This window comes from Delphinus delphis, chromosome 2, assembly GCF_949987515.2.
Source record: "Delphinus delphis chromosome 2, mDelDel1.2, whole genome shotgun sequence".
In the NCBI taxonomy this organism is placed as follows: domain Eukaryota; kingdom Metazoa; phylum Chordata; class Mammalia; order Artiodactyla; family Delphinidae; genus Delphinus; species Delphinus delphis.
Genome location: NC_082684.1, coordinates 50,264,149 through 50,284,410, shown reverse-complemented (window position 1 = coordinate 50,284,410; position 20,262 = coordinate 50,264,149). Strand labels below are relative to the sequence as shown.

General features: G+C 36.3%; 1 protein-coding gene and 1 non-coding gene across 4 annotated transcripts in view; both read right to left on the bottom strand.

Annotated features, from left to right (window-relative positions):
- MAP4K5 (mitogen-activated protein kinase kinase kinase kinase 5) overlaps positions 1–20,262 on the bottom strand; it is a 138,045-nt gene that overhangs the window by 38,881 nt on the left and 78,902 nt on the right. For all 3 annotated transcript variants that reach the window (XM_060004580.1, XM_060004579.1, XM_060004581.1), the window contains exons 14-16: positions 11,090–11,168; positions 1,818–1,876; positions 262–329 (exon numbers count right to left, since the gene is read on the bottom strand). In XM_060004580.1, coding sequence (XP_059860563.1) covers positions 262–329; positions 1,818–1,876; positions 11,090–11,168 — 206 coding nt within the window. The remainder of the gene's footprint in view (positions 1–261; positions 330–1,817; positions 1,877–11,089; positions 11,169–20,262) is intronic.
- On the bottom strand, positions 3,795–3,901 carry LOC132421232 (U6 spliceosomal RNA). The gene has a single exon (XR_009518523.1). It is a non-coding gene; the product is annotated as a U6 spliceosomal RNA (small nuclear RNA).

Genomic DNA, 20,262 nt, shown 5'->3' with positions numbered 1-20,262 from the left:
ATGAGATCATGTAGCTCATCTTTCAGTATATTAACACCACACATACTGTATTTTGATTTAAAGAACAAAACCACAAAGCCTTAATGATCAACACATTATGCCTTTGGGCAATTTAAAGAAGTCAGAAGCTTTTCACTGACAAAAGGCATAGTATAACTTTTATAAGAAAAAAATTAAAGCTTATTAGAATAAAGCACTCCCCATCAAATACTGTTCTTATATAATTAAGTAAAATAAAGTTAAGCTAGAAAAACAACTTACTTGCCAGTATTTGCACCATCAACAAAAGGATTCCACCGTAACAGAAAGTTTGGGTCTGAAGATACTCCCTGTGAAGGTAAAAAAGAGTTTAAAATGCTACCTTATAACAGGTATCATTCATTTTATTTGATTCAAGAACATACTCATTGTCATGATTATTAATCATCTTGGCTTTCAACGGTTTAATCTCTAGCTACATTTGCTGTCATTTGACACATTTACGTCAATAACTCATTATTAGATGACTTAAACTTAACAGAATCTATAAACATACTTACAGCTTAAAATGTGACAAGCCCTCTTTACCAATATATTGGTAAAGTATATTCCAAAGCAAAACAAAAATGTTAACTTTGAATTATGTGCATCACTACTCCATTAGCATGGAGAACTAAACACTGTATTATTCAATCACCTTTAATTTACTGGTGCCACACTTTTTCTGACTAGCATGGAAATTGAAAATTTATTGTCCAGCAACACATACAGTAGGAAGAGCACCACTTGCAGATGTTAAGAATGAAGAGATCCATTAACAGAAGACAATTACTCTAAAAACTATATTTACTATCAGTTAAAAATAAAGTAGATGTTAGGATAACATCTAGGCTGACTCTAATAATATTTTGCTCAATCTATTGTTTCTTTCTTTTTAGTTAAGGAAAGGGTTAACCAAATAGTAATCTCAAAATTAGAGCAATGGTTAAAAAAAAAAAAAAAAGAAGCAGGCTTCCCTGGTGGCGCCGTGGTTGAGAGTCCGCCTGCCGATGCAGGGGACGCGGGTTCGTGCCCCGGTCCGGGAAGATCCCACATGCCGCAGAGCGGCTGGGCCCGTGAGCCATGGCCACTGAGTCTGCGCGTCCGGAGCCTGTGCTCCGCAACGGGAGAGGCCACAACAGTGAGAGGCCCGCGTACCGCAAAAAAAAAAAAAAAAAAAAAAAAATTTTCAAAAAAAAAAAAAAAGAAGCTATATTAACAAATAAATATTAAAAACAGTAAGGCAATGCAAAATCATACTACAAATCTAACAGAATCATTAAGTAAAAAGATCCTGAGAGCTTAAAGCTGAGCATCAAATTCCATATACTTAATAAATTCATATGAATTCTTCAAAAGACTCAGAAGTGTCAAAATGAATGGTTAAAATGGTATATTATACACTGTACCCTAGTCAAAATACACCTAACCAGAAGCTTTTTCAAACTTTAATGTGTGAAATACGTTATCAAAATCAATGCTCTGGGGCTTCCCTGGTGGTGCAGTGGTTGAGAGTCTGCCTGCCAATGCAGGGGATACGGGTTCGGTTCGTGCCCCGGTCCGGGAGGATCCCACATGCCACGGAGCAGCTGGACCCGTGAGCCATGGCCGCTGAGCCTGTGCGTCCGGAGCCTGTGCTCCGCAACGGGAGAGGCCACAGCAGTGAGAGGCCCACATACCACCAAAAAAAAATCAATGCTCTGAAGAGTATATTACTTTGTTCTTTAGTCAAAGTACACCTGACTATAACTTTTCTCAAATTTTAATATGGAAAATTCTTTAAAAGTCATTATTCCTACCATTTCATCCCGTGCTTCTGTTTCTTTTCTCAGAGGAGGTTCAAACTGTAATTTGTCAACTGTAAAATATAACATATATTCACAAATTCTATCTTAAAGGATCAATCCTCGAAATATGATGAGAAGCATGTGTACTGGGGAGGGGGGAAGGGAGAGAGGAGAAGAGAAGAAAGAGGAAAAGACAAAAACTCTTAATTTTTTACTACAGAGGACCCCTTCCTTTATGTTCGCCAAAAGAAAGTAACAATTTGGTATCTTCCTAACAATTCTATTTAATTCTTGGTTGGAATCAGGAAATTAAACTGCAATTTTGTATATAAAAGATTTTTAAAAATTAATTAAAAGTAGGTGACTAAACAAACACTTTAAGGATGTTTCTATCTAGGCTATAGACTCTGTCTTGAGACTAATTTAAACTACAACTTTATGGTAGGATGAACACCCCGCCCTGCCAAATCACCTATAATTATCTAAAAAGAACAAATATTTGTCAAATTAAATATTACTATGGCATTCAGGAATCTAAGATTGTATTTTCCTAAATGTATATTTTATTTGGCCTAATGAGACCAATTTTAGAATTATTCCTAATAATCAAAGAGTAACTTCTTTTATATGAAATAGTCTGTAAATCAGAGAAAAGGATGGCTTATTATCTACTCATAAAGTACACAGAATTTTAAAATTCTAAGATATAATGTGACTAAAAATTAAAATATACACTTGCATCATAGAGATACAAGTTTCCTAAATACAATCTTGGTAAACAAAATACACTAAAAAAAAAGCACTTTCAAAAAGTATCTAGTTGTCTTTATTCCTAAAACCAAGATTTGTAAAGCAATACAGAGTACTTATATAATTTATTATACTAAATAAAAACATTAAGTCATAAAATTTTCCTTCTTTTTTTGTTTGTTTCGCAAATTTTATTAAAATATAACATGCATAAAAGTGCATTTGTTATAATCAATGAATTTTCACAAACTGAGCACTTACATAACCAGAAGCCAGATAGAGACAACATTACCAGACCCCAAACGCTCCCATTTACTCCCCACTCCAAGGACAGCTGCTCTCCTGACTTCTAGCACCATGCATTAGTTCTGCTTGTTTCTGAGCTTTGTAGATTGTTCCTTCTCGTTGCTATACCGTACACTCTTCCTTTATGGGAATATGCCATAATTTATTTACCCATTCTACTGGTGGTGTGTATTCAGGTAGTTTCCAGTTTGGGGCTATTACAAATAGTGCAGCAACCAACATTCAAATAAGTGTCTCGTGGGTGAACATGTGGGTATGTTTCTGTGTGTACCTGGCAGTAGAACTGCTATCTTAAGGTAGACAAGTATTCAGCTCTAGGAAATGCTTTCACTTTTCCAAAATAGGGGTGCCAACTTCCAATGCAGCCAGGAATGTAAGTTTGATTGGTTGAGTTTTGCAGTTTTTGTCTGTACACGGCATGAACACATTTTGGGTACCTTCCCAGAGAGAGGGAGGGAGGGGAGGGAGGGAAGGAGGGAAGGGAGGAAGGGAGGAAGGGAGGAAGGGAGGGAGGGAGGGAGGGAGGGAGGGAGGGAGGAAGGGAGGGAGGGAGGGAGGAAGGAAGGAAGGAAGGAAGGGAGGGAGGGAGGGAGAGAGCGAGGGAGGGTCACATCAAAGATCCCAGAAGAGCCACAGAATTTTCTGAAGGCAAACTTTCCCCTTCCTTGACTACAATGTGAATTAAATGATAGACTTGTGTAGGATTTCCTTATAAATCCTTATAAATGAAGGATTTCATTTATAATTCCTTCAAAATGAGTTAGTTCTGCTATGTACTAAATGGATTATGCATGAATCCCAAAACAAATCCAACTGCAATTAATGTTTTAATAAAATGGTTGCTAGTGTATGCAATACCCACAACGCATCAGGAGGGATGGTATTATATTTAGAAACGTTAATTAGGTGTTTGTTATTGTCAAACTAAATTTTAAAAATATGGACTGCTTCAAGAATTTGCGTGTCATCCTTGCGCAGGGGCCATGCTTATCTTCTTTGTATCGTTCCAATTTCAGTATGTGTGCTGCCGAAGCGAGCAGCATAAAATTTTCAAAGACATTCCATAAAATATAGTATCTACTTTTCAAAAATAATCTAAAATAAAAAGAAGTTGTTCATTAATGACTTACTTCTTAAAATAATTTAAAAACATCTTAATTCAAGAGCCATTACTATAATTCACAAAGAACCACTTCACTCATTTGAGACAAAGATGAGTTAAAGATTTTTTTTTTTTTTTTGATCACAACTAGAAATAGTGGCAAGCAGGTCTAGAGGTAAATTATAAAAGGCATAAATATGGAAAGGAAAGAAAGAAAATATTTTCAATAATTACATAATCAGCAAATTTCAAGACTTAAAAAATTACCAGAGAAAAATGAGCTCATAAATTTCAATTAAACATATAGTAAAATATCAACTGCACCCATCCATACCAGTATCAATGATTGAAAATAAAAATTTCAATTTCATTTCTTTTATATCAGCATAAACATTTAAGATGTTTTACTTTAACATGTAAGAAAAATATTCCTTAAAAAAAATCAAATTCCTTATGACAAGTCTAAAATTACTACAGCCACGCTTTATGGCAAAGAATGCTAGAGTCTCCAGTATCATTGTTCTGTGTGCAAGAATGGACTCCATGTTGTTTTGTTTTGCTTTAAAGAAAATCCTGGCAGTACCTTTGGGTGTGTCTTTGGCTTATAAAAATACAAAGATGGGGAGGTCTTCTATTATACATCCTCATTTATCTCTAAAAGATGTTACTTATTATAGGCATAATAATTATAGGTATAATAAGTAACAGGAATTAGACTTACCCTTTTGCTATAAACAACTACAACATGTAACACAAATACATGTGTGCATACAAGCTATATGAAGCAATTATTTTGAGGCAATGGGTTAACAGATATCACAGGGTTGTAATCCTTGAAAGATGGTGTTAAGACCCCCACTCACCCCTGATTTCTGCGTGGGGGTACTTTCCAAGAAAGTAGAACCCAAAGAGAGAGTTTCACTGGGTGCAGGAAAGAAAGACTATAGTTTGGGGCTGCTTAGGCAGTGGGAATTTGAAGGGCAGAGGGCCAGAAATGAGAAAACTATGTCTCCTTAGAGAAGTCTTTGGTTGCATACTAAATTGCCCACAAGCGAAGCAAGACTATGCAAGGTATGTCAGGAAAACAGCTAACACAGTGCTGTAAGCTAAATACAAGTTCTAGTGATCACACAGTACCAGGAAAGAAATGAGTTTCCACCCAGAGGAAAGACTTAGCTGAATATTGTAGTAAAACCTGACATAGGCCTTGAAAGGACTGCAATGACCTACCAGTTAATTTATGCTTTAACCACTCTAAAATAAAGAGATCAAAATCCAGACACTCAATGTTGTATCACAACATCCAAGATACAATAAAAAATGAATAAAGAAGTAGAAAAAAAATAAAAATCATAACCAGTTTAAAAAAATAGATATAGACTCAGAGATGACACATATGTTAAAATTAGCACACAAGGACTTTAAAACATCTATTATAAATATATTCAAGGATTTAAGAGAAAAGATGGACACAATAAGTAAAGAGATGGAAATTATCAGCAGAGAGATAGAAACTATACATGTATGTATATTATATATGTATGTAACCATCCATCCATCCATCCATCGATCCATTTTTCTTCCTATCTATCTTATCTATCTATCTCAATGAAAGTCTAGATCCAGAAAATACAACATCTGAAATAAAATTCACTGATGGGCTTAAATAGCAGACTGAACACTACAAAAAATAAGGTCAATGAACTTAAAATTAGGGCAACAGAAACTAAACTTAAGTATAGAGAACAAAAACATCTTATGTGTGTTTATGGGGGTCAGGGAGAACAGAGCCTCAGTGACCTATGAAACAACATCAAGTGGTCTAACATGTAACTGGAGTCCCAGAAGGAGAAGAGGGAATCTGGGACAGAAAAACTAAGAAACAGTGTCCCCAATTTGATGAAAAATATCAATTCATTGATCTAAGAAACTCAATAAACACTAAATAGAACAAACAACAAGAAAAATGCACCTAGGCACATCACAGTCAAATTACTAACAAAGCAACAAACAAAAAAAATCCACAAAAGTTTCAAGGTATAGTACCTATTAAGAATCCAACTGATGCACTTAAATACTTGCTATTTTGTGCCTTTAAAAAAGAATCTGAATTGATGTCATGGTTTGTGTTGCAACCTGCAGCTTAAAAAATACCAATGTAGAAGAACATATGGGTATGCTATACTTCAGATAATTTTTCATAAATAGTTTTCCTGACAACAAATACTTTTGGTTATTGTATATCTATTTCTAGGATGGATCGAAGGTTGTTTAAAAAGGCTCAACTTTAACAATGGCCAAAAAATGCTGCTTGAGTTTGTGTTTCCTACCTGGGAGAGCTCTAATTACTTACCTAGTAAACACTCACTTCTCTAGAACTGTTACTAAGGAGATTTGTGAGACAATACATCTCAAAATCTCTATCACCTTTATTATTGCCGTCTTCACATGAAATAAAAAGGGACAAATGGAATTTTCAAACTTAAGTTGGGTAAACTTTCAGAAATTCTTAGATCTCCTTAGCCTAAAGTAGGTTTTGCTTCTTTATTTGTTTGGCTTGAAAGAAAATGAGGTCAATTCCCTAGGAGCCCATTAATTCTCTCCCAATGAACCCAAAACTGAGCATCTTATACATCTGGGAATACTGCCCCCAACTCCAGTTTCTACATTATTACAGACTAATACAGCTGAGACTTGTACAGTACACACAGTTTTATACTCAAACATGTCCAAGAAGTGTTTCCTCTGAATAAACTTTTCATTTAGAACTCAGAAACTGCCTTCTGGAAAACTTCTCTCTAACCTCAATAAATAGAATCTTGCCAGGTACTGTTAACAACTAACACGACAGTAAAACAGGGTGATGATCCTTGTATTCCTGTCTCTTAATTATAGAGACATGGGCCAATTTAAATCAGTGCAAGATTGTCTTAGTAGGACATCTCAAACTGGAGATGAAAAAAAATCTTCAGAAATAGATGACTGCAAAAATCAGTTTCTACACAGTCTACTGAATCTAGCTGATGACGACATGAAATGAATCATTTGCCCAAGACCCATGGAAAAAGATGACCGAAGACACTGATTATCATACTTTAATGTGCATACTATAGCTCTTGAGCTACATTTTTTCTTCCTTTGCCAGTTGAAACTTTTGGATTGTTGACAGACTTGTTACCTCCTAATCATGATACCTGTAGAGTCTTTATTCTTAATACTGCTCTGTGTAACCTTAGTGAGTCCTTGGTATGAGTCCAAATACCTGGCTAAAATTTACTTGTGAGTCAGCTAAAATCATACACTTAAACTGACAGTTGGGTAGTCATTTTCTTTGTTGATACCTTTCATATCCCTTTGGTGCCAATTCTTTGTAATTAGTTGGCTTCCTAGGTAACTGTGAAACCGAACAGGACCCTATGGGGCTCCTGGGCATGGAAGCCTTTCTGTCCCTTCTCTTGACTCCAGCCTCCATGACCTTCCTTGAATTCCAAAGGGCAGAATCGAACTGTTGCTAATCCCGGAAGGGATGCAAAGACAAGGGAGGCGCAGCCAGGGGACAATAGTGCAGCCTTGGGGCAGGGTCCTGGTTCCACCTCAAGGGATACACATAACAATGCCTTTAAGCTCTTTTAAGAGGTCAGCATTCTTCATACCAGAGAAAGACCACCTGAGGCTACATTAAAGAACCAGAGAAGCTCATCAAGATTACCTGAGGCCAGATTAGAAGAGTGGAGGCCCTTCACATACTCTAATTTTATCAGCAACGCCACCCTTGAACGGTTGTTATAAAATTCCTCATCAAATCCTCCCAGGTTGGAACACATACTTTTTAGGGGCAGGAGCCCTCTCTGTCGCCCTTTGCCTGGCAAAGCAATAAAGTTATTCTTCTCTACTTTACCCCAAACTCTGTCTCCGAGATTCGATTTGGCACCAGTGCACAGAGGCCGAGCTTTCGGCATCAACTGGACTCAACCAAAAGGTGACTTTTCAGATGAAAACTTTTTTTAAAAAAAAATAGGGAATTTAGGTAACACACCCATATCTGGATCAGAATAAGAAAGTAATCTGCCTTGCTATTCATCAGACTGGGAGGACAGACACAAATCCAAATGCAAAGTCAAGAAGAAACAATGTTTCTCCCAAGGATATGCTGCATATGTAAAGTATCACATGATGACCCCCCCTCTGAATTGCCAATGCTATCTTACTGAGAAACATCATTCTCTAAAATCAGACTGTCAGAAACTTTGCTGTATGAAATCATATTCATTAAAATGAACCATTCCATTCTTGCTTGGAAGACTTAAGTCAGTGAGAGAGAAGCAGCCTCAGTTTCCAACATACATACAGAGCTTCAAATAAAGGGGTTACTGAATACAACATTCCAAGTTTCCAAGGAAACAGGCTTCTGAGTCTATTTTTACAGTATAGACTCTTTCATACACATCCCTACTTTGCTTTAAGTTTTCACCTAAATTTCACTTGAACTCCACTTTTTCCAAAAACGCTCTAACTCTTCTTTTCCTGTTTAATGAGATGTTCCATGGTTCCTCTGGTATGTGTTCTCCCTCATTGCAAGGAGTCAATAAACCTGACTTTGTTGCACTATACATTTGTCCCTGGTGGTCTTAGATCAGGCCAGGATCATCATAATTAGTTATATCAACTAAAAACACATAGTAAGGATGATTATAATAATCCTAATAGCCCCAAACTGGAAAGAAATCAAATGCCTGTCAAGTAAAGAATGGATAAATTGTGGTATAATCATACAATGAAATACTACATTACAATGAAAACAATAAACTATTATTGCTACACACAACACGAATGACTCTCACAGACATAATGTTGAGCAAAAGAAATCAGGCAAAAAGGTGCATATTGGTTTATCCTATTTATCTTAAGATCAAAATCAGGTAAAAACCAATCTACAGTGACAGAGATCAGAATAGTGATTAGCCTGGGCAGTGGGAGGGCAGGGGGATACAGGAACATGGAAGGGTATTGATTGTGAAGGAGCATGAGGAAGCCTTCAGAGATTCTGATAATGTTTTATATCTTGATCTGGGTGGTAGTTTCATGAGTGTATACAAATTTAAAAATTCATTGTGCAGTACACTTAAGCATTTTACTATATGTAAGTTATCAGATCAATGTAAAAAACTGAAACAAAAAACTAAGAATAGAACTAACTAGGTATGCATGAAATCTATCAAACAAACAAAAACAAAACTATAAAACAATCCTGATGGACACAAAAGAAGACTTGGGAGAATTTAAAGATAAATCGACCAATAAAATGAACTTCAATTCTACTGTCTTCTGTCTGGTACATGAAGCACATAGGATTCACTCCATGAAGGTATCAGTACTCCAGACACTTATAAGTTAGTGTACAAATTTATGAGATCTCAGTAAAAACACTGATTTTTTTTTAACTTGGTATGCTGATTCTTACATTTATGTAGGGAAAATATAATAGCCAAATATCATAACAGAAAAAGACAGCAACATGGTGTTTGTGTGTGTGTTTGTGTGGAGAGGGTGAGGGACAGTAGGAGGAGGATTATTTCTATCACACTTTAACAGGTATTATAAAGATAATAATCAGAAGTATGAGACCAGCACAGGACTAGGTATATTAATGTAACAGAATAGAATTTCCAGAAAAAGCCCTAAAATATATGTGGCAATTTAGTACATAATAAAGATGGCATATCAAATCTATTAGCAAAAATATCAAGTTTTTAATAAATAGCATTGAGGCAAATGGGTAGATATTTAGAATGAAACTGAAGTTGAATTCATATTTCATACCTTCTACCAAATAAGTTAATATCTTATATCAAACATTTAAATATTAAAAACATGAGACTGTAAAAATACAAGAAGAAACAATAGGAAAATCCTTTTATAACCTTAAAATCAGGAAGACCTTACTAAATATGACACAGAAGACAAAAGCTATACAAGAAAAGATACACTTAGACTACATTAATTGAATACTATACAGCTGCATAAAATAAACACAATAGCTTTTAATGGAATATAACTTTGCTACTTTTCTGTCTGGTATTGGAAGCCCAGAGAGTTCACTGGGGATTATATAAGAAGATAGCATAAGAACATATCAGCAATCTGGGACTAACAAACACAGAAAATCTCGAATTATTGGTGTAACTTTGAAAAGATCTGACTAAAACAACTGATATGGGAAGGACATTCTAACTCTCCAATGACCTAGATTTCCAAAGCTGTATCCAGAAAGCTAGAAATGTCTGGTTTCAAAAAAACAAAATGCTCATCTGCAATAATTCTAATTAGCCTAAATATATAATAAATTATCTTCCTCCATTGTGGTTTATAATTTTTATTTATGGCTTATTTTAATGTAAACTACTTTAAATCTCTTTTGAAACAATTATGCATTTAAGTCAATATACTTATACCTAAAAATTCTTTGCAAATCTGTTCTTCCAAATTAATGTGGCAAAAATGACAAATATTGTTAATATAAAATTTTTGTCAATGATTTATCGAATAAAAATCAATTTCCCCCTTTAAATATGCACTTTAGAAAATATTCACCTTATTGTTAACTTGACTTAAAAAACTGAAACCAACCCAAAGGTCCAACAATAGGAGCTACAATACATCAACTCAATAAAAGAGGATAAAACCATTAAACATAATGGTTACAAAGCCTAGGCGAATACACAGAAAATACTTTTGACTATGTTAAGCAAAATTTTATGTATAGTATAAATTCAGTCATGTAAAACTATACGTGAAAAAACATGAAGGAAATTCAGCAAAATATTATCTGTGGGCTGGTGTTGGGTGATATGATTATGGGCAATGTTAATTTTCTACTTTTTTCCTCTTGCAAATTTTCTGCAATAGACATATATTGACTTTATAATTAGAAAATCAAAACTATTTAATTATAAAACCAAGAGAATTCCATTACAAGCCAGAAAAGCAGCCTTTATTTTAGAGGTATCCTGTTATGTTAAAGTATGTAGCCACAGTTAGTGAGACTTTATTATTCCAAAAAATTCCATAAGAACACCCAGCTCAACCCTCCAAAACCACCAATTGAAAATGTATACCAAACACATACAATTTATTTCTGAAGCTGTCCGTTCAGCTCTGGCATTCCTGTTCGTAGATCTAATGGTATGACGAATGATTGCATGGGGCTGTGAATATAAACATAATACATATACTTTAAAAAAATTCAGTGACAAAGTTAGAAGGTCAAACTTTCTCTTTTTAATTAAATTATTATTTATTGACAAGCATGACTACTTACTAATAAATTGTAGGATAAATATTTTTAAAAATGAACACTAAGATACTTTAAAAGTGTATTCATTTAGTCCATGTTTATACTGTATAAAATACTGAAGAGATGCAAAGCAAATCAGATGGAAATGTTACCTTCAAAAGAGCTTATACTCTAAGAAGATAAGACACACAAACACTTATAAGATTAGAAAATGATAAGTGGCATTCATTAAGATTACTATTAATGCCCAGGGGAAGAAGAAATGACTTTCACCTGAAAGGGTAAAGAAATTCTTCATGACAAAGCTGTAATCTTATGTGAGGCCTAGAAGGACAAGTAGGCATTGAATGTGCAGCAAGGTGGGAAAAGCATTTCAGACAGCACAAAGAATATGAACAAAGTGATACAAGAAAAAAAGGAAATTGTGGAGTGTTTAGGGGAATTGGAGTTGGTTATTATTTGACTACAGTGAACATTAAGTGAAGAGATGACAAAGCTGGAAAGACAGACTTGAGGATGAGCCACATCATGAAAGGCTCTGAATGTCTTGGCAAAAGAATTTATTGGAGATTCTACAGAAAGGGAGTGCCGTCACAAGAGTCAGCTTTAAGAGTAACCTGATTAAGTATGTAAGAGGGTATGGAGAGAAGAAATACTATATGGAGGGAGACTGAGTAAGAGTATTGTAGTAAACTAAGGGAGAAAGCTTACCACTTCCACCCTTTTGTATAAGCTCCTGATCTTTTGAAACAATGCCTTCAGCTCAACCCCTATCTACCAAATTTCTGATGACTCATTCTCATTCACTGATGACTCGGACAGGGGCTCAGATGTCTTTTTCTCTACTTTAAGACCCACCATCATACCAAAGGACTTCAAAAGACCATTGCTCTGGATTTAAGTTTTCTGACCTTATCTCTGAAGACCTTCTACCATACTTCAATGCACTCTACACTACTAAAATCATATCCTGGACTCTGTCATCCGCTCTGATATATGAATTCACATAATACTCCAAACTTCTCATCCTTTGAACTTACTCTCTCATTTACTCCAATAAGTTTTAAATGCTCACACTGAAATCTCAAGTCCATCCATCAATTACTTTCTCACTCTCCACATGCATTTCTCTGATCTTCACTTTTTTTCCTATCCAGTTTAGAGTTGGTGGCCCATAATTTCAAGCAATCCCTTGCATATATCCTAAATTTGATTTGCCTCCCCTCCCCAACCCCTGCCATCCTTCTGTACAATGGTATACCAAAATGACAACCCTGGAAGACTTAAACTAACTACCTTTGGTTAATATCTGAAGTACCAATCACTGCTGGAGGAAAATTACACATTGAAAATTAATCTCATCTGAGCCTTCAAGTTTGCCCACAAACACTTCTCTAGTCATTTAACCCATCCATTCTCCTCAATTACTATTTCATAGCTTCACCACACTTTTCAAACCCACCTCCTCCACACTTTCAGGAGATGACATTGCCACCTAGCTCACAAAGAAAACAGAAATCAAATAGAAGATAACTTCTAGCTACACTCTCAAACTATCTTCCTCTTTAATGCAAAGAAAGAAGTATTTTTCTTTTATTGTTACTCTGAAATATATTTAACGCACAATATTATTTTAGCTTCTGATGTACTACAGAATTATTTGACGTTTGTATACCTTAAGAGGTGATCACCACTATAAGTGTAGTAACCATCTGTCCCCATACAAAATTAATATTACTGACCATATTCCTTATGCTGTGTATAATAACCCTGTGACTTAATTATTGTATTACTGGAGGTCTGTACCTCTTAATACCCTTCACCTATTTTGCCCACACCCACAAGCCTCCCTTCTGGCAAACACCTGTTTCTTCTCTGTATCTGAGTCTATTTTCATTTTATTTTGTTTTGCTTTTTAGATTCTTTAGATTCCACATATAAATGAGATCATGTGGTATCTGTCTTTGTCTGACTTATTTAATTAGCATAATAGCTTCTAGATCCATCCCTGTTGTCAAAAATGAGATTTCATTTTTAATGGCTAAGTGATATTCCACTGTATATATATACACCATATCCTCTTTATCCATTAAGTTGCTTCCATATGTTGGCTACTGTGAGTAATGTTGGTACATGTATCTTTTCAAATTAGTGTTTTTGTTTTCTCCAGGTAAATACCTAGAAATGAAATTGCTAGATAATATGGCAGTTCTGTTTTTAATTTTTTGAGGAACCTCCATACTGTTTTCCATAGTGGGTGCACCAATTTACAATCCCACCAGCAATAACACAAGAATTCCCTTTTTTTCCACACCAGTGTCAACACTTGTTATTTGCAGTCTTCTTAATGCTAGCCATTCTGACAAGTGTGAGGTGATAGCTCACTGCGGTTTTGATTTGCATTTCCCTTGTGATTAGTGATGTTGAGCATTTTTCATGTGTCTACTGGCCATCTGTGTGTCTTCTTTGGAAAAAATGTCTATTCATGTCCTCTGCCCATTTTTTATTTAGGTTGTTTTTCCTTTGATATTCAGTTGTATGAGTTCTTGGTATATTTTGGATATTAACCCCTTATCAGGATATATCATTTGCAAATATCTTCTCCCATTCAGTAGGTGACATTTTCGTTTTGTTGAGTTTTCTTTGCTGTGCAAAAAACTTTTTAGTTTGATGTATCCCATTTGTTTATTTTTGCTTTTGTTTCCCTTGCCTGAGGAGACATATACAAAAAAATATTGCTAAGACTGATGTCAAAGGCCATAGTACATATGTTCTTTTTCTAGGAGTTTTATGGTTTCAGGTCTTACGTTTAAGTGTTTAATCCATTTTGAGTTATTTTTTGTATATGATATGAAAAAGTAGTCCGGCTTGATACTTTTGCATGTAGCTGTCCAGTTTTCCCAATACTATTTATTGGGAGTATACCACTGTATATTCTTGCCTCCTTTGTCATAGATTAATTGCCCATATAAATGTGGGTTTATTTCTGGGCTCTCTATTTTGTTTCATTGATCTATGTGTCTGTGGTAGTGCCAGTACCACACTATTTTGATTACTGTAGCTTTGTGGTACAGTTTGAAATCAGGGAGTCTGCTTCCTCCAGCTCCATTTTTCTTCTTCAAGTTGCTTTGGCTATTTGGGGTCTTTTGTGTTTCCATACAAATTGTAGAATTGTTTGTTCCAGTTCTGTGAAGAATGCCATTGGTATTCTGATAGGGATTGCACTGAATCTGCAGACTGCCTTGGGCAATATGCTCATTTTAACAATATTAATTCTTCCAATCCATGAGCACAGTATATTTTTCCTTTTTTTTTTTTTTTTTGGCTGTGCCATGTGGCATGTGGGATCTCAGTTCCCCGACCAGGGGTCAAACCCATGCCCCCTCCATTGGGAGCACAGAGCCTTAACCACTGGACTGCCAGGTAAGTCCCTATTCTTTCTGATGCAATTGTAAATGGGACTGTTTTCTTAATTTCCCTGATAGCTCATTTTTAGTGTATAGAAATGCAACAGATTTCTGTATATTAATTTTGTATCCTGCAACTTTACTGAATTCATTTATTAGTTCTAACAGTTGTTGTTTTTCTTTTTTACTGCATCTTTAGGATTTTCTATACGTACTATCACATTATATGCAAACAGTGACAGTTTTACTTCTTCTTTTCCAATTTGGACTCCTTTTACTTATGTTTCTTGTCTAACTGCTATGGCTAGGACTTCCAATACTATACTGAATAAAAGTGGCAAGAGTGAGCAACCTTGCCTTGTTTTTGATCTTAGAGGAGATACTTTTAGCTTTCCACTGTTGAGCATGATGTTGGCTGTAGTTTTGTCATATAGCACCTTTATTATGTTGGGTATGCTCCCTTTATACACACTTTGATGAGAGTTTTTAACATAAATGGATGTTGAACTTTGTCAAAACTTTTTTCTGCCATCTACTGAGATGATCATGATTTTTGTTCTTCAATTTGTTAATGTGGTGTCTCACATGGATTTACTTGTGGATACTGAACCATTCTTGTATCTCTGGGATAAATCCCACTTGATCATAGTATTGTACTGTATTATTGTACATTGTATTGTATCATTCTTTTAACGTATTGTTGAATTCGATTTGCTCATATTTTGTTGAGGATTTTTACATCTATGTTCATCAGTGATATTGGCCTGTAACTTTCTCTTCTTCTTTTTTTTTTGTGGTGTTCTTGTCTGATTCTAGTATCAGGGTAATGCTGACCTTGTAGAAATAATTCACAAGCATTCCTTCCTCTGCAATTTTTTGGAATAGTTTGAGAAGGATAGCTATTAACTCTTCTCTAAAAGTTGGGTAGAATTCACCTGTGAAACTGGTACTGGACTTTTGGAAGTTTATTGTATTACTGATCCTATTTCCTTAATGGTAATCCATCTCTTCTTATTTTCTATTTCTTCCTGATTCAGTCTTGGGAGTTTGTACGTCTCTAGAAATTTATCCATTTCTTCTAAGTTGTCCATTTTATTGGTGTATAATTGTTTGTATTATTTTCTTATGATTCTCTAGATTATCTGTTGTGTCAGTAGTAACTTCTTTTCATTTATGATTTTATTTGGATCCTCTCTCTTTTCTTCTTGATGAGTCTGGCTAAAGGTTTATCAATTTATCTTTTCAAAGAACCAACTCTTAGTTTCATTGTTCTTTCCCATTTTTTTTAAGTTTCTATTTCAGTTGTATCTGCTCTGATCTTTATTATTTCTTTCCCTCTACTAACTTTTGGTTTTGTTTGTTCTTCTTTTTCTAGTTCCTTTAGATGTATGGTCAGATGTTTGAGATTTTTCTTGTTTCCTGAGGTAGACATCTATCTCTAAAAACTTCCCCTTTAGACTGCTTTTGCTGAATGCCATAGATTTTGGATGGATGGTTGTGTTTCTATTTTCATTTGTCTCCAGTTATTTTTTGATTTCCTCTTTGGTTTCTTCAGTGACCCATTGGTTAGTTAAGAGCATATTATTTAGCCTCCACATGTTTGTGTTTTTTGTAGTTTGTTTCTTGTAGTTGATTTCTGGTTTCATACTATTGTGGTGAGAAAATATGCTTGGTATGATTTCAATCTTAAATTTATTGAGCCTTGTTTTGTAGCTTACCATGTGATCTATCCTGGAGAAGGTAGCAGTTGAAAGCATATATACTTTGCTGCTTTTGGATAGAATGTTCTATTTTATCTATTAAGTTCATCTGATCTAATGTGTCATTTAAAGCCAGTGTTTCCTTCTTTCTGGCTCTTCTGTCCATTGATGTAAGTGGTGTATTAAATTCCCCTACTATTATTGTGTTACTGTCAATTTCTCCCTTTATATTTATTAACATTTGCTTTATATATTGAGGTGTTCCTATTGGGTGCATATATATTTACAATTGTTGCATCTTCTTGGACTGATCTCTTGATCACTGTGTAATGTCCTTCTTTGGCTCTTGCTACAGTCTTTGTTTTAAAGTTTATTTTGTCTAATATAAGCATTGCTACAGCTTTTTACAGATTTCCATTTGTATGGAATACCTTTTCCCATCCCGTTACTCAGTCTGTGTGTGTCTTTAGATCTGAAGTGAGTCTCTTGTAGGCAGTATATATAGGGGTCTCATTTTTGGGTCCATTCATCCAACCTGTCTTTTTTTTAAAAATTTCTTTAAAAAACTTTTATTTTTTTTTATTTTTGGCTGCACGCGGGCTTTCTCTAGTTGCGGCGAGTGGGGGCTACTCTTTGTTGCAGTGCGCAGGCTTCTCATTGTAGTGGCTTCTCTTGTTGCACAGCACGGGCTCTAGGTGTGTGGGCTTGAGTAGTTGTGGCACGTGTGCTCAGTAGTTGTGGCTTGCAGGCTCTAGAGCACAGGCTCAGTAGCTGTGGTGCACAGGCTTAGTTGCTCCATGGCATGTGGGATCTTCCTTAACCAGGGCTCGAACCCATGTCCCCTGCATTGGCAGGCGGATTCTTAACCACTGCAGCACCAGGGAAGCCCTCAATGTCTTTTGAATGGAGCATTTAGTCCATTTACACTTAAAGTAATTATTGATAGGTATGTATGTGTTGCCATCTTGTTAACTGTTTTCTGGTTGTTTTTGTAGTTCTTTTTTGTTCCTTTCTTCTTTTGCTCTCTTACCTTGTGATTTAATTACTAGTGTTATGTTTGGATTCCTTTCTCTTTCTTTAGGGTGTATTTATTATAGGTTTTTGGTTTGGGGTTACCATGAGGTTCACAGATAATAACAACAACAACAACAACAACAACACACACACACACAAAATTATTTTAACCTGATGATCTCTCAAGTTCAAACACATTCTAACAACCCTGAATTTTTACCCCCTACCTCTGCCTCATGTTTAATGCTTTATTGACATCATGTTTTACATCTTTTTTGTTTTGTGAATACCTTAACTATTTACTGTGGATATAGATGATTTTACTACTTTTATTTTTTAACTTTCATACTAGCTTTATGAATGACTGGTCTACTACCTTTACTATATGTTTGCCTTTGCCAGTGAGATTCTTCCATTTGTAATTTTGGTATTTCTAATAGTAGTCTTTTCTTTTTCACTTAGAGAAGTCCCTTTAACATTTTTTGAAAGCTGGTTTAGTGGTGTTGAACTCTCTTAGTTTTTGCTTGTCTGTAAAACTCTTTATCTCTCCTTCAAAACTGAATGATAGCCTTGCCAAGCAGAGTGTTCTTTGTTGTAGGTTTCTTCCTTTATCACTTTGGATTTAATGTGTCACTCCCTTCTGACCTGCAGAGTTTCTGCTGAAAAGTCAGCTGAGAATCTTATGGAAGTTCCCTTGTACATATCTAGTTGCTTTTCTCTTGCTGTTTTTAAGATTCTCTATCTTCAATTTTTTTTTTTTTTTTTTTTTTTGCGGTACGTGGGCCTCTCACTGTTGTGGCCTCTCTCGTTGCGGAGCACAGGTTACGGACGCACAGGCTCAGCGGCCATGGCTCACGGGCCTAGCCACTCCGCGGCATGTGGGATCTTCCCAGACCGGGGCACGAACCCGTGTCCCCTTCATCGGCAGGCAGACTCTCAACCACTGCGCCACAAGGGAAGCCCTCTATCTTCAATTTTTGACATTTTTATTATAATAGGTCTTGGTATGAACCTTGGTTTCTCTTTCTTTTTCCAGGTTAGGAAAGTTTTCAGCTATTATTTCTTCAAATAAGTTCTCTGCTCCTTTCCGTCTTTTCTTCTTCCGGGATCCCTAGAATGTGAATGTTAGTACACTCCATATTGTCTCAGGGGTCTCTTAAACCACCCTTTTAAAAAATTCTTTTCTCTTTTTCCTCTTCAGCTTAGGTGATTTCCACTACTCCGTCTTCCAGTTCACTGATCTGTTCCTCTATATAACCAAATCTATTATTATTTCTTTCTAGTGTGTTTTTAATTTCAGTTATTGTATTCTTCAGCTCTGTTTGGTTCTCCTTTATATTTTCTAACTCTTTATTAAAATTCTTACTGTGTTCTTCCATCCCTCTCCTGCATTCATTGAGAATCTTTACGATTATTACCTTAAACTCTTTATCAGTAGACTGTGTAACATAGTCCTCTGCCTCTGTTTGCCTAGTTCTCTGTGTTTATTTGTAAGTATTAGGTAGATCAGCTATGTTTCCTGAATTTGGGAGGAGCGGCCTTATGTAAGAGACATCCTATGGGATCCAACAGCACACCCCTCTGGGCAGCAGAGCTATATGCTCTAGGGATGCCCCCTATGTGGGCTGTGTGGGTCCTTCTGTTGTGGCAAGGCTGACCACTGTGGGTGTGCTGGTGGGTAGGCATGGCCTCTGGCCCAGTTGGTTGCTAGGACCTTACTGGTGCAGGGTCCCAGGGCTGGTGCTGGTCTCCTGGTGGGCAGGGCCAGGTTCAAAGGCAGCTAGCTATGGGGATCAGGGAAGCTCAGGGTTGGTGCCAGCACACTGGTGGGCAGATAAGCCCCCAGCACTAATAGGGTAGTGGGAGGACTCCAAAATGGTGGTTGTCAGCATTGATGTCCTAGTGGTAGAAGAAACTCTCAAATACAGCTGTCGCCATCTATATCTTTAGGGGGACTACCAGTTGTCTCCTGCCACTCCAAGAGGTTCTGCAAGATCAGCAGGTGGGTTCCTTTCAAATTACTGGCCCTGTGCTAGGATTTGGACTATGTGAGATTTTGCACACGCCTCATAAGAGCAGAGCCTCTGTTTCCTACAGCCCTCTGGCTCTCTTGTATGCAAGCCCAGGATGGCCTTCAAAGACAGATGTTTTGGGGCCCCATCTTCCCAGTGCAGGACCCTTCAGCTGGGGAGCCCAACACAGGGCTCAGATGCTTCGCTCCTTGGGCAGAACATCTGCAATTGTAATTATCCTCCTGTTTGTGGGTCACCTACCCAGGGAGGTGGGTCTTGACTATACCATGTCTCCACCTCTCCTACCCATCTCATTGTGGTTCCTTATTTATGTCTTCAGTTGTGGAAAGTCTTTTATGCTAGTCTTCAGGTCATTCTCATAGATAGTTGAAATTTGGTGTGGCCACTGGAGGAGGTGAGCTCAAGGTCTTCAAGGCACCATCTATGCCACATTTCCCAAGAAAGCCTTTCAAGAAGTGTTTAAGATCAAATCCCTCATTATAATCTAGATCTCACCTTCTCCTTTCTTTTCAAGGACTTTGCCTATTCACCTTGCTTCTTGACTCTTCTATCTCTAACTATTGGATCCTTTTCATAAGCATCCTGTTTAAACTTTTTTGCCCCATATAAAAAAAGAAAATCAATCAATAGCCAAAAAATAGAGAGACAGAAGACAGACAAATCCACTGTCAACTCATTTTCCTCCAACTACTGCTCTATCTTATCCCCCTCTTTCACAACTGAATTTCATAAATAAATTTATTTTTCAAACCACTCCAGCCTAGCTTTACCTCTAGTATTTTTATATTATCCTTTTCTAAAAATAATTATTTATTTGACTGCATTGGGTCTTAGCTGCGGCATGCCGGATC